Genomic DNA, 13,626 nt, shown 5'->3' on the forward strand with positions numbered 1-13,626 from the left:
ACTTGGATATTGATATATAGGCGTCAATATGACCGGTCACGTAGACATAGATCAGTGAGTGCACTTAATGATACCGATTTGCGTCACGTCGTGAAGTCAAGATCAACAACTGTTTGAGTGTATATAGGAAATCCCGGTGGTTGGATTGTAAGCGCCACCTGGTTATGGGGTCTTGTCAGTGACACCGTGTTTATTTTTCGTTTTCTTTATCCAAATTAGCTGAATGTCTGCGCAGACCAATATTGTTTTTATTAGTTTGAACAAAATCAGTAAACGTACTATCTTGCCAGTCGATTTACTGATTGTCTGGTTTGTTTATAGGAAGCCATGGCATTTTGTGCAATATCTTTTTATGCATATTTTCTGAATAACCGGTGCTACCTCATGTTCAACCTTTTCGCCAACACCTGGTGTCATCACTGATTTTGAGTGGCACTCTCATATACTCGTCACAGCTGTTTAGCCATTTATGAGTGAGTGAGTGAGTGAGTCCAGTTTCTACACCACTGTTATCAATATTCCATTAATATCACGGTGGGGGACACCAGAAATGGGCTTCACAAATTGTACCCATGTAGGGAATCGAACTCGCCGGCGTATCGGGCGAACGCTTTAACCACTAGGCCCCACCCAACACCCCACACCCACACGGAACGACTGATTAAACTGACGTTTAGTGAGCAATTGTTATTAATAGTGCCCCAAAAGAAAAAATGAAATACACAAAACACAAAATACAACAAAAAAACAAACCCCCAAAACAACAACGAATAAACAAACAAAAATTCGTCTATATATATTTTGAGCCCTATTTAGTGTCACATAATTGCCAATATCAAATCATCAATCTATTCATATCAGTTTGTTTGAGGGCTTTCAGAAAACACATTGCCATAATAGCAATAGGTACTGATGTTGCACTTATACCCAAGGTTTGGTTTCGTTTGGTTTGTTGTTTAACGCCGCACTCAGCAATATTCCAGCTATATGAAGGCGGTCTGTAAATAATCGAGTCTGGACCAGACAATTCAGTGATCAACAGCCTGAGCATACAGCACATGAATATTTGATAGTAAAAAATAGTATGACACTGATGTTCTTTATGCGGGTCCCTACTGACCTTAGTCAATTCTGAATCCTGCAACTGTCTGAAACAAAATAAATGTTGAAGACTTATAATGTAAGGAAATAGTTTATTACAAATTGTTATCTTTATCACAACGGAGAGAACTTATGGATGTTAAAATATTTATTCTAAGGAATACAAGGTTTCGGAGTATGTACTAACTCCTTCACCATATAAATGAAAACTATGGTGTAGAGAGCTTATGAACAACAAAAGGTAATAAGACGAGAAAGGTCGGAGCATCTGTAATCCAACAGTTCAACATCCATATATTCTCTTCCCCTTCTAAATGTCGTTCAAAGATGTATGTATCGGTAGATAGATACGTGAGGGTAATTTGATTTGCACTAAAATATATTGCAATTTCATCTGATCACCAGGAAGAACCATTGCCTGAGCGCTATACATTAATTGGGAAATACTGTATTGGTGCCTCCTTCAGCTGACTGTCACAAGGGAATATTGTTATTGAGCAAAGGACCAACTTTATTGTTGGCAAAGGCTGTCCAAATCTATTCGCTTCAATCTAAGTAAACGATGGGGAAAAACGCATTTATTTCCAGCTATGTGTATGGAGACATGGGAATGTATAGTATTACAGTTATCAGCTCTATTAACTCTATTCATATAGTGGTCAACGTACATTTATTAATTGAGTTCATCAATTTGTTTATCAAAACCTCAAAAATAGAGAACAATCGGTCAAGAGTATCTAAAGAAACCGATTCAAAAGGCAAACTGGTGAAGACAATTGTATGACTGTGTTACTAGAAATCAGCGATCACACCAGATGTTCGCGAAAGGGGTAAGCACGGGCTATTGACAGTTTCTACTGATATCGTACCTGGGTGTGAACATTCATCATACAAGTAATAGCATCGAATAGCAACACATACTATTTTGATGAGCAACGTGAAATATTTAGTACATTCCCCTGGGTGCCTTTCGGAATCCTTCTGGAATTGAAGGTGAAACCTTGTTTAAAAAACCCAAAGTCTTGGAGTAAGGTAAACTTTATGTCTTCCAGCGTTAGAGGATAAAATGTTAAAAAGAATGCTTTAAAGTGCATACCCAGCTAAGACATGTAGACGCCATGTTTGCGGGGCTGATTGTATAATTATCTTGCTAGACACTGATTGCAATTTACGTTGAAAATAAGCCCTCTTGCACAACTTTGTAGAGGTGTAGTAATTATGTCGAATAGTTTCCGAGCTGCAGACATTGAGGAAAATTAAGTAATTTCAATTCTGACTTAACACTGAGAAACCTAGTACATCCCACACAGATTCCATACAATGTCATTACCAAGTATATGCAGACGGTGCGATACATTTCATTCTGCCGTGCATTCAAGGCTCATGGGAACAACTGTTAATATATAATTTATCACCATAATTCCAGCATTGTTAGATAACGTTCTCACAAGGACAAACCAGTTTGCATTAATCACACAAAAGAGAATCATACAAGGAGACAATGGGCAATGTTCTACTTTAATGTGATTGAGTCATGGATACATAGCACACTGTAAGGATACTCTCCTCAGGCGAATGTTTTCATGGAATAGGTTTGCGGAGTAACCATGACGACTAGTTTATGCAACATCAGCAATGAATTTAAATGTGATATGAAGGATGGTAACGAATGCCATAAAGCTTGTTCACATCTGTCTTTGCTGACACCCGACACTGCATGTCCCCATCTGTCTTCCCTGACTCCCGATACTGCCTGTCCCCATCTGCCTTCCCTGACTCCCGATACTGCCTGTCCCCATCTGTCTTCCCTGACTCCCGATACTGCCTGTCCCCATCTGCCTTCCCTGACTCCCGATACTGCATATCCCCATCTGTCTTCCCTGACTCCCGAAAATGCTTGTCCCCATCTGTCTCCCCTGACTCCCGATACTGCTTGTCCCCATCTGTCTTCCCTGACTCCCGATACTGCATATCCCCATCTGTCTTCCCTGACTCCTGATACTGCATATCCCCATCTGCCTTCCCTGACTCCCGATACTGCATATCCCCATCTGTCTTCCCTGACTCCCGATACTGCATTTCCCCATCTGCCTTCCCTGACTCCCGATACTGCATATCCCCATCTGTCTCCCCGTGACTCCTGATACTGCCTGTCCCCATCTGTCTTCCCTGACTCCCGATACTGCATATCCCCATCTGTCTTCCCTGACTCCCGATACTGCTTGTCCCCATCTGTCTTCCCTGACTCCCGATACTGCATGTCCCCATCTGTCTTCCCTGATTCCCGACACTGCGTGTCCCCATCTGTCTTCCCTGACTCCCGACACTGCTTGTCCCCATCTGTCTTCCACCAACTCCCGACACTGCATATCCCCATCTGTCTTCCCTGACTCCCGACACTGCTTGTTCCCATCTGTCTTCCCTGATTCCCGACACTGCGTGTCCCCATCTGTCTTCCCTGACTCCCGATACTGCCTGTCCCCATCTGTCTTCCCTGACTCCCGATACTGCATATCCCCATCTGTCTTCCCTGACTCCCGATACTGCTTGTCCCCATCTGTCTTCCCTGACTCCCGATACTGCATGTCCCCATCTGTCTTCCCTGATTCCCGACACTGCGTGTCCCCATCTGTCTTCCCTGACTCCCGACACTGCTTGTCCCCATCTGTCTTCCACCAACTCCCGACACTGCATATCCCCATCTGTCTTCCCTGACTCCCGACACTGCTTGTTCCCATCTGTCTTCCCTGATTCCCGACACTGCGTGTCCCCATCTGTCTTCCCTGACTCCCGATACTGCCTGTCCCCATCTGTCTTCCCTGACTCCCGATACTGCATGTCCCCATCTGTCTTCCCTGACTCCCGACACAGCCTGTCCCTATCAGTCTTCCACCAACTCCCGATACTGCCTGTCCCCATCTGTCTTCCACCAACTCCCGACACTGCATATCCCGAACTGCCTTCCCTGACTCCCGACACTGCTTGTCCCCATCTGTCTTCCCTGATTCACGACACTGCGTGTCCCCATCTGTCTTCCCTGACTCCCGATACTCCCTGTCCTTATCTATCTTCCCTGACTCCCGATGCTGCCTGTCCCCATCAGTCTTCCCTGACTCCCGATACTGCATGTCCCCATCAGTCTTCCCATCAGTTTTCACCGACTTACTATACAGCTTGTATGGGACATAATTAAATCTCATTTACACCATAACAAAAAACCTCCGAATTAGGTCACAGTTGGTGCCATTTTCTGAAAGATTAAATGCATGCAAAATGTCTTGTAATGAATGGCGAACAGTCTCAAATAACACCGCCCATTTTCTGCACAGCACGAAAGGATTAATGAGATTCTGGGCAAAACCACATCTTTATCCCAGTTGATTTTGAGTCAACTATTGTCCGATTAAAACACACATAGTTTTTTTCTGCCATTCTGGAGTAACAATTCCACACGGGGGAAATCTACAAATGAAACGCCAATTTCCGAAGGATCGCTCTGAAGCGGTTTAGCAGTATTTGTTGAGAGCAGGCCAAAGCACCGCCAGGTATAAGGAACATTAATAGCTCTGCCATTAAAGAATAGGAACTATATATCTGCTCGTTTAGGACTGTGTATAGACAGATCAGCAAGTACTAAAATCCGGAAGTATAAAACTTAGAATGTGATCTTAATATCAAACCAGACTAAAATTAGGTCGTCGGGCTCATTAGTACCTAGATTTTCGTATCTCCATACATCCGGACATGTGACGAGCAGTGGACAGGGTTTATTGTTTGACTGCCAGATGGGTGCTATTGTTCACTTTTGTGGTGTCCCAATTACTGCATTACTTTCAATTCAGCAATGAAATGGAGTGTTTGCTTTTGCATGCGTTCATGACTGATTCATTATGCATGCATGTAATACATTCGGAATTTTGAATTTGAGATTTTCTAACCAGTATGGAAATGGGTTCTAGTTACATGCAGCAATAAACCAGCAATAAACCAGCTATATGACTGACCCCCTATAAAAGAGTGAGTGAGAATGGTTTTATGCAGCTTTTAGCAATATTCCAGCAATATCACGACGGGGAACATCAGAATTTGGTTTAACATATCTTACCCATGGAGGATAGAACCCGGGTTTTCGGCGTGACGAGCGAACATTTTAACCACTAGGCTACTCCGTCGCCTCCTATAAAAGATATACACTTATATCAATATTTCCCACTCGATCGTCATTAATTGACTCTCCCAGACCTTTTTTGTTCTGTGCGGCAACGTACCTATATATAATATTACACGTGCCATTATCGCTATATCAGCTACGACATTCTACAGCAACATTCATGTCAGGTCCGCTGCTTTCTTTTACGAACGCAACGACAACGTGGAAAATAGGAAATCGTTTTTGTCCTTAAAAAGACAGATTACACTGAAATACCTGGTATACACAAATGTAAATGGTTTGGAAACTAGGTAATTTATATTTGTCAGTGATTCCTTTATCTCTGTCCCAGGATTGGAAAACATTGTTTCAAATTGCAACTGGCTCTATAAGAATGTTATTTGATACTATGGCAGATATGAATCGGCGGCCAGTGTTCCAAGGTAAGTACACATAAATCCGTAACTTCGGTGTCGCATGTGTTGGTCCTCGAGGACCATTCTCTTCCAGTATTGGCATGATTATCGCCCTCCAAGCAGGACAGAAAGGAAGGGCTTCTACATATTCTACACAACATGTGCTACGGGGAGTAACGCCGTGCATACTGCATCTAAAGCGAGATCACTAACTATCGTCACAGCGCCCCCACTACCTTACACGTTTATCTTCTTTTTTAAGTTCTGTGGTTCTCGTCACTGAGAACAAGGTCAAGACTTAACCAGATAAACTGAAATCGTATCTAACTGTTTATCGTACTAACTGCACCAGTCCACTACCTCTGTGTGCCTTTCTGGCGGACTGTTCAGTAACTGCTTCTGTTAAGGAAATTGCCCACGTAATAAACTCACAAATGTCCAATAGCTGATGTTCGAGACGTGATTCCAGTAGATAATGTGATGACTGGTAGCACTCTCGACCCTGGTTCTACTGTTACATCATCTATTTTCAGGGGTCGTTTAAACCTAACGAATTAATTACATTTACATCGTCAAGGACGAATGGCCTTGGTGTGGAAACAAAACGTATAACTGAGTATATGATATGCGGTTACGTATCTAGATGCCGATGTTGTGAACATTACTTACTTTCACCAACTTAATCAGACATGTTTACCCTGAACATCTGGTGGTACCACTGATTTCCGATCCATTCCTATATTTTGTGATGCCGCAAATTTTGCTTGTTGTGCCCAATGAATTCTGATAATGGAGGCTGTTTGTTCTCTTGTTCTCGTATTGCACGGCTTCGAAGAAACCCCTTTTGTCTGCCCTTTACCTTAACGTTTGGTCTCATATTTCTAGAAGGAAAGACGTTTTTCTCCTATCGCTGACCTTAACTCTGCCTCTTGTATTGCAAGGTCCAGATGTATATTCTGAGATTTTCACCTTCCTTCTTGTATTACATGGTCATGGAAATCACGACCATTCTTATTTGTCTGAACTTCCTCTCATATTTCATGGGTCAAGGAGACATAAGTCACTCTGTTATTCTTTGGTGATCAGTTATCTAATTCAGCCATTACATCCCTTAATTAATGGATCATGGAATGTCTATTTTCTTGTTTTGGACATCTCTTTCATGTCTAAGATCAAAGGACTTTGAGATGACCGTCTGGAAATGATACTGCAATTGATTCATTGCTTGCTTGCCCAGTTTATTACGTCGAATAATTAATGTTCTTTTTACGTTTTTATGGTCTTCAAGAGGATCCCTGGATCTACTGATGGCCCGTCTGAACAATGGTATATATTATCAAGTAAATAAGAGGTACAGTGAATGATACCTGTATTCTTTGTTTCTTAAAGCACGCCCATATCAGTGTCTTTACTTCTAATTACGCGAAGACAGTTGCAAGGATGATGCTCTCATAACGTTTAATAACGGGCAGATAGCCAATCCGCTTCCACTGATTAACCACCAAGCTTAAAATAGATAAGTGCATAAACATTAAGAGTGACAAAAACAAACTCTCCCTAAACTGTATGACAAAGGGTATATCTTCAACTTTTCAAAAGGCAACTAATGTTTATCGTGTCTACATATTACTAAAGTTGGGGTACAAGATCTTTGACCACGATTACACTATTCAAGCCTCTGCAATGCTTTTTAAACGTTTACAGGGGGATGAATGGAGTACATTGCCAAATTTGACGCGTCATTGACAAAAATTGACCTAAATTACCTAGTTTGACTTGTATCGTATGTTCCCGTTCTTTTTCACTGTTATAAAAAAATAAATATAGATAAAGAAAGATCAAGCTGATTTGGGTCTTCTTATGTACGTACAAGGTTAAGAGTAGTTTTATAATCAAAATCGTGCGTATTGTCCACAGGGGCGTGGGAATTTTATTATTTCCGAAAAGTGAGGGTGGGCAGAAGATGTGAAGCACAGAAAAAATACGGAAGCCTTGGATTAATTTTTTTCTCCGCACACACATGCACGCACGCACATGCTAGATTTCTTTGTTCTTCCTCGTTTTTAATACTGTGTACATGTATATACTCATCATAACGATTTGAGCAGGCAGTTAGTGCCTGGAGGTTTTAGCGCTTTATAAATTTACTCAATATTATTATGACATACACTAGTGTTTCCCGAAGGCATTGTTTTGCAGGGCGCCCTTCCCTATTTCTAAGGCACCCTGCCGTTTTGACAATGTTTTTGCAAAATTCCTGTCCAGAGAGAATAGAAGAATATGAGACTGAACTCTTTCAGTGTGTTCAGTGATTTCTGTGCAAAAATAGAATAATTGATGTGAAAACTTATTTGTATATAGTAAAATGGTTTATATCATATGTTGAAGTTAACTGAATGTCTCTTTTAGCAATATTCCTGCAACATCACAACGGGGATACCGGAAGTTAAGTGAAATAACTGTGCTCTTTGAACCTTTAAGAATCATATGCATGGATAAATTAATACTTGAACCCTGGTCTCTGGAATAGGGGTGCCCCTTTTGAAATTCTGTGGCTCTGCCCTGTGTAACACGCACACATCTACTTATCTGTCTGTCTGTCTGTCTCAAATACCTATTTTGATTTAATCCCATGTTATGTGATGAACAACTGACTCTCCTCTGCACCTGTTTCTATATCAGGAAAATCCGTAGACAGCGGGCGGTGGAAAATGAAATATTGCACCTCTAGCAAATGTCGCGTCACAATGACGTCACATGTTTCGATGAAGGGGATATAACGTATGCTAGGGGATATAGCGTAATAAACACGTTAAAGCTGATATCATTCAAGGATGCAAAATCAATATGGGACTAACCTTCCCCACCTATGTATTATCCTTTTGGACTAAGCAGTCTGGTCAGGCATTCTCTGCTCGTTTGGACACTGGACACATTTCACCGCTCAGCGGAACGTGTTAATTCGTTAGCCACAGACGGGTTTGTGAAACTCAATACTCTTTGAACACCACAATCTGACAGGGAGACAAAACACATCTTAACATGCCATTCTGCTAATTCAATAAGTTCAGATTATGCTGCATTAAACAGGCGGTGAAATCGACACTGACACTAAAGAGAGTCATGACACTCTCGTCAGTGTGACTGTGTATTTGAATCTGGAACATAGTTTCTTACTATAGAACGTGTATTATACACAAGGAAACGTGTAGGAATAAATAAATGTATATGACGTAACACACACGAGGACAAAAATATCGCATAGCATACAGGAGAACAAGAAGGACATGTAGCACACGCCAGGATAAGGACATATGTAACACACACGAGGATAAGGACATATGTAGGACACACGAGGATAAGGACATATGTAGGACACACGAGGATAAGGACATGTAGCACACTCGAGTAAAAGAAGGACATATGGCACACACGATGATAAGGACATGTAACACACACGAGGTTAAGGACATGTGACACACACGAGGATAATGACATGAAGCATACACGAGGATAAGGACATGTAGCACACTCGAGGATAATGACATGGAGCACACTCGAGGATAATGACATGAGGATAAGCACACGAGAGGATAAGGACATGTAGCACACACGAGGATAAGGACATGTAGCACACTCGAGGATAATGACATGTAGCATATTCGAGTAAAAGAAGGACACACGATAATGACATATGTATCACACGAGGATAAGGACATAGACAGGATAACATATGTATCACACTCGAGGATAAGGACATGTAGAGGATAAGGACATGTAGCACAAAAAAGGACATGCATAGCATAAGGACATGAACAAGTAAAAAGAAGGACATGTAGCTCACACGAGGATAAGGACATGTAGCACACACGAGGATAAGGACATGCAGCACACTCATGTAAAGAAGGACATGTAGCAGCACACATGAGGGATAAGGAAGGACATGCAGCACACATCGAGGATAAGGACATGCAGCACACTCGAGGATAAGGACATGCAGCACACACGAGGATAAGGACATGTAGCACACTCGAGGATAAGGACATGTAGCAGCACACTCGAGGATAAGGACATGTAGCACACTCGAGGATAAGGACATGTAGCACACTCGAGGATAAGGACATGTAGCACACTCGAGTAAAAGAAGGACACATGGCACACAGGATGATAAGGACATGTAGCACACACGAGGATAAGGACATATGTAACACACATGGGGATAAGGACATGTAGCACACGCGAGTAAAAGAAGGACATGCAGCACACTCCAGGATAAGGGCATATGTAACACACATGAGGATAAGGACATGTAGCACACACGAGGATAAGGACATGTAGCACACTCGAGGATAAGGACATGTGAGGATAAGGACATGTAGCACACTCGAGGATAAGGACATGCAGCACACTCGAGGATAAGGACATGTGAGGATAAGGACATGTAGCACACTCAAGGATAAGGACATGCAGCACACTCGAGTAAAAGAAAGACATATATAAAGACTCGAGGAGTGTAGCATACACGATGGCAAGTAAGAAATGTGGCGCACACTTTGACAAAAACGAAATGTAGGACAATTAAAGTGAACCGTGCTACACAGCAGACCCAGTATGGCACCAAGCACAGACTAGTACAAGTACAATATGTGGCTAACACAAGGACAAGTATGAACCTTAGTGCACACTAGAAAAAGTAAGACATGAAACACATGAGAGCAAAAGAGACAAAACATGTTTATAAACAAGGACAGGTGGATTAATTTGTAGTTTCGAGTCGGATATGTAGGCCCAGGAGCGCCTGTCTTCTGTATACAGCTGAATCGGAGCCGTATCTCCTGTTCAACGGGACTATTGCCAAACGCCATCGTCACGCTAACTTGGACATGGTACATAAATATTTGGGTCGCAGTTCGCTTAAGCATGGCGTCATGCCCGCTGAAACGTTCCGCCTACAGCGCATGTGATGAGGAGGAGGTTGCTGTGAAATACTGAGATTACAAAGACGTGAACATCCATGAGGCAGAATCACGTACATGTAAATACCCAGCATCCTGCTTTTTGACCACGCCCATAGACAACAATAACCATATGTAATGTGTATAATGACAATGAGTGAGTGAGTGAGTTTGGTTTTACGCCGCTTTTAGCAATATTCCAGCAATATCACGGCGGGGGACACCAGAAATGGGCTTAACACATTGTACCCATGTGGGGAATCGAACCTGGGTCTTCGGCGTGACAAGAGGCGACAGAAGAGAAACCTAGCCATAAATTAAAAGTACACATATTCTACGATTAAAAACCTGGTACACTTAAATTGACTAAATGTTTTGGGACTTGCATACCCTCTCAGACACCAGAAATGGGCTTAACACATTGTACCCATGTGGGGAATCGAACCCGGGTCTTCGACGTGGGTCTTCGGCGTGACAAGAGAACGCCTTAACCACTGGGCTACCCCACCGCCCCGTATAATGACAATGACTCATATTACATATTACGACATCCTGACATTTGAAAAATAATTTCCATTTGAAGCTCCGTGATTTGTCAAATATGAAACCAGACACAGCTATATTGGAGTTGTAACACGAGTCCTCATATTTGTCATACACAATAATTACTGTTATATGTTTCTTTACGATGCCATTAGACATATACTCCTGGCGTTGTTACAGTGGAAAGCATCAAATTCAGCAATAAGTTTCAGGAATAATATTCAGTTTCCATGACAATACATGAAAGCAATTTCTAAATGTGTAGAAAACGAGGCATCATGGTACGTCTAGAACAAATACAAGTTTACGTTTACCATTTATTGACAGTCGCTGTCAACTATTAAGAGAGTGAGTGAGCATGGTTTTACGCCGCTTTTAGCAATATGCCAGCAATATCACGGCGGAGGACACCAGAAATGTGCTTCACACATTGTACCCATGTGAGGAATGGAACCGGGTTTTCGGCGTGGCGAGCGAACGCTTTAACCACCAGGCTGTCCCAACGCCACCGAACCTAAAGCTTATTGTGCTCTGCGTGGGTGATCGAGTTTGTGCGTCACATTAAGCTCTATTGTGGCCAGTATTTCAGTTATATAACGGCAGGTGGGTTTTATTTAGGAGGGACGCACAACGTCGTGCAGCTTAGAGATGTTTACGACAACTGGTAATCCCACTGCTAACAAAACAAGAATAATAAAATGAAAGTCCGGAACTCGACCCAACGGTCATAACTAACTTGCTTAGAATTGATCTTCAGTAACCCATGCTTGTAAGATCGGGATCAGGTGGTCAGAGTGGCTGACATATAGCATTACAATTGCGTAGATCGATGCTCGTGCTACTAATCACTGGATTGCCTGGTCCAGGCTCGAATATTTACAGACCGCCGAAATATAGCTGGAATATTCCTGAGTGCGGCGTAAAACATTGAACTCACTCAGTCAGTCACTAACTGGCTCGCTCTACTGTCTCATTACCATACGCAGTAAACTTCACAGAAGGTTCTAACTGTGCCTTGAACTAAAAGACCTATTCTGGTATCATTCACTTAGGAAACTTAATTGGAGACGAAGGGCATGAGCATTGTACTGTATATATATAGCCAGAATTCTGCAACAAGATGTTTTGCTAAATGAATATATATCACGTTGTCATTGTGAGTAGTCTGTTAACTGTAAATGTCATTGCTTCCTGGAGTTGACGTTGTTAATGAGTGTACGTCTGACAACGTGTTGAATAATGGTATATTGAATAGTGGAGTCTGATTTTGAAAGCGTATTGGAAGAGAGAAATATGTTAAGGTTTTCTTTAAATACGTTTTCTATGGGTATACTGAAAATGTGACAGAGTAGAAATGCGTATTGAAAATGTGTGTCGGAAGTAAGCTGTGTCTACATAACTCTGTATATCCTTGACCTCAACAGATGTTGACAGTAAATGTCCACAACAAGGCAGGTCATTCTGTATATACCTTGACCTGAAAACAGATGTTGACAGTAAATGTCCACAACATTCTGTATGTACCTGACAAAAGATGCTCACAGTAAATATCCACAACAAGGCAGTATGTACCTGACCTGTAGATGTACCCACAACAAGGCTGACCTGAAATATCCACAAGGCAGGTCATTCTGCATGTACCTGACCTGAAACAGATGCTGACAGAACAAGGCTGATGCTGACAGTAAATATCCACAACAAGGCAGGTCATTCATAAATCTGTATGTATGTACCTGACCTGAAATAGATGTGACAGACAGTAAATGTCCACAACAAGGCTGGTCATTCTGTATGTACCTGACCTGAAATAGATGCTGACAGTAAATATCCACAACAAGGCAGGTCATTCTGTATGTACCTGACCTGAAATAGATGTTGACAGTAAATATCCACAACAAGGCAGGTCATTCTGTATGTACCTGACCTGAAATAGATGCTGACAGTAAATGTCCAACAAGGCTGGTCATTCTGTATGTACCTGACAACAGCCACAACAAGGCTGGTCATTCTGTAAATAGTCCACAACAAGGCAGGTCATTCTGTATGTACCTGACCTGAAATAGATGTTGACAGTAAATGTCCACAACAAGGCAGGTCATTCTGTATGTACCTGACCTGAAATAGATGTTGACAGTAAATGTCCACAACAAGGCAGGTCATTCTGTATGTACCTGACCTGAAATAGATGTTGACAGTAAATGTCCACAACAAGGCTGGTCATTCTGTATGTACCTGGCCTGAAATAGATGTTGACAGTAAATGTCCACAACAAGGCTGGTCATTCTGTATGTACCTGACCTGAAATAGATGTTGACAGTAAATGTCCACAACAAGGCAGGTCATTCTGTATGTACCTGACCTGAAATAGATGTTGACAGTAAATGTCCACAAGGCAGGTCATTCTGTATGTACCTGACCTGAAATAGATGTTGACAGTAAATGTCCACAACAAGGCAGGTCA

The 13,626-nt window shown here is 42.0% G+C and overlaps 1 protein-coding gene across 1 annotated transcript; it reads right to left on the reverse strand.

Moving 5' to 3' along the window:
- Positions 1–2,742: 2,742 nt before the first annotated feature.
- On the reverse strand, positions 2,743–4,301 carry LOC124257379 (type I inositol polyphosphate 5-phosphatase 12-like). The gene is made up of 2 exons (XM_046691425.1): positions 3,420–4,301; positions 2,743–3,270 (listed from the first exon to the last, which is right to left on the reverse strand). The coding sequence occupies exons 1-2, from the start codon at positions 4,299–4,301 to the stop codon at positions 2,743–2,745; spliced, it is 1,410 nt and encodes a 469-aa protein (XP_046547381.1).
- Between the last annotated feature and the right edge of the window lie 9,325 nt (positions 4,302–13,626).

This window comes from Haliotis rubra, unplaced genomic scaffold (genome assembly GCF_003918875.1).
Source record: "Haliotis rubra isolate DU_JTF1 unplaced genomic scaffold, ASM391887v1 Scf66, whole genome shotgun sequence".
Classification (NCBI taxonomy): Eukaryota; Metazoa; Mollusca; class Gastropoda; order Lepetellida; family Haliotidae; genus Haliotis; species Haliotis rubra.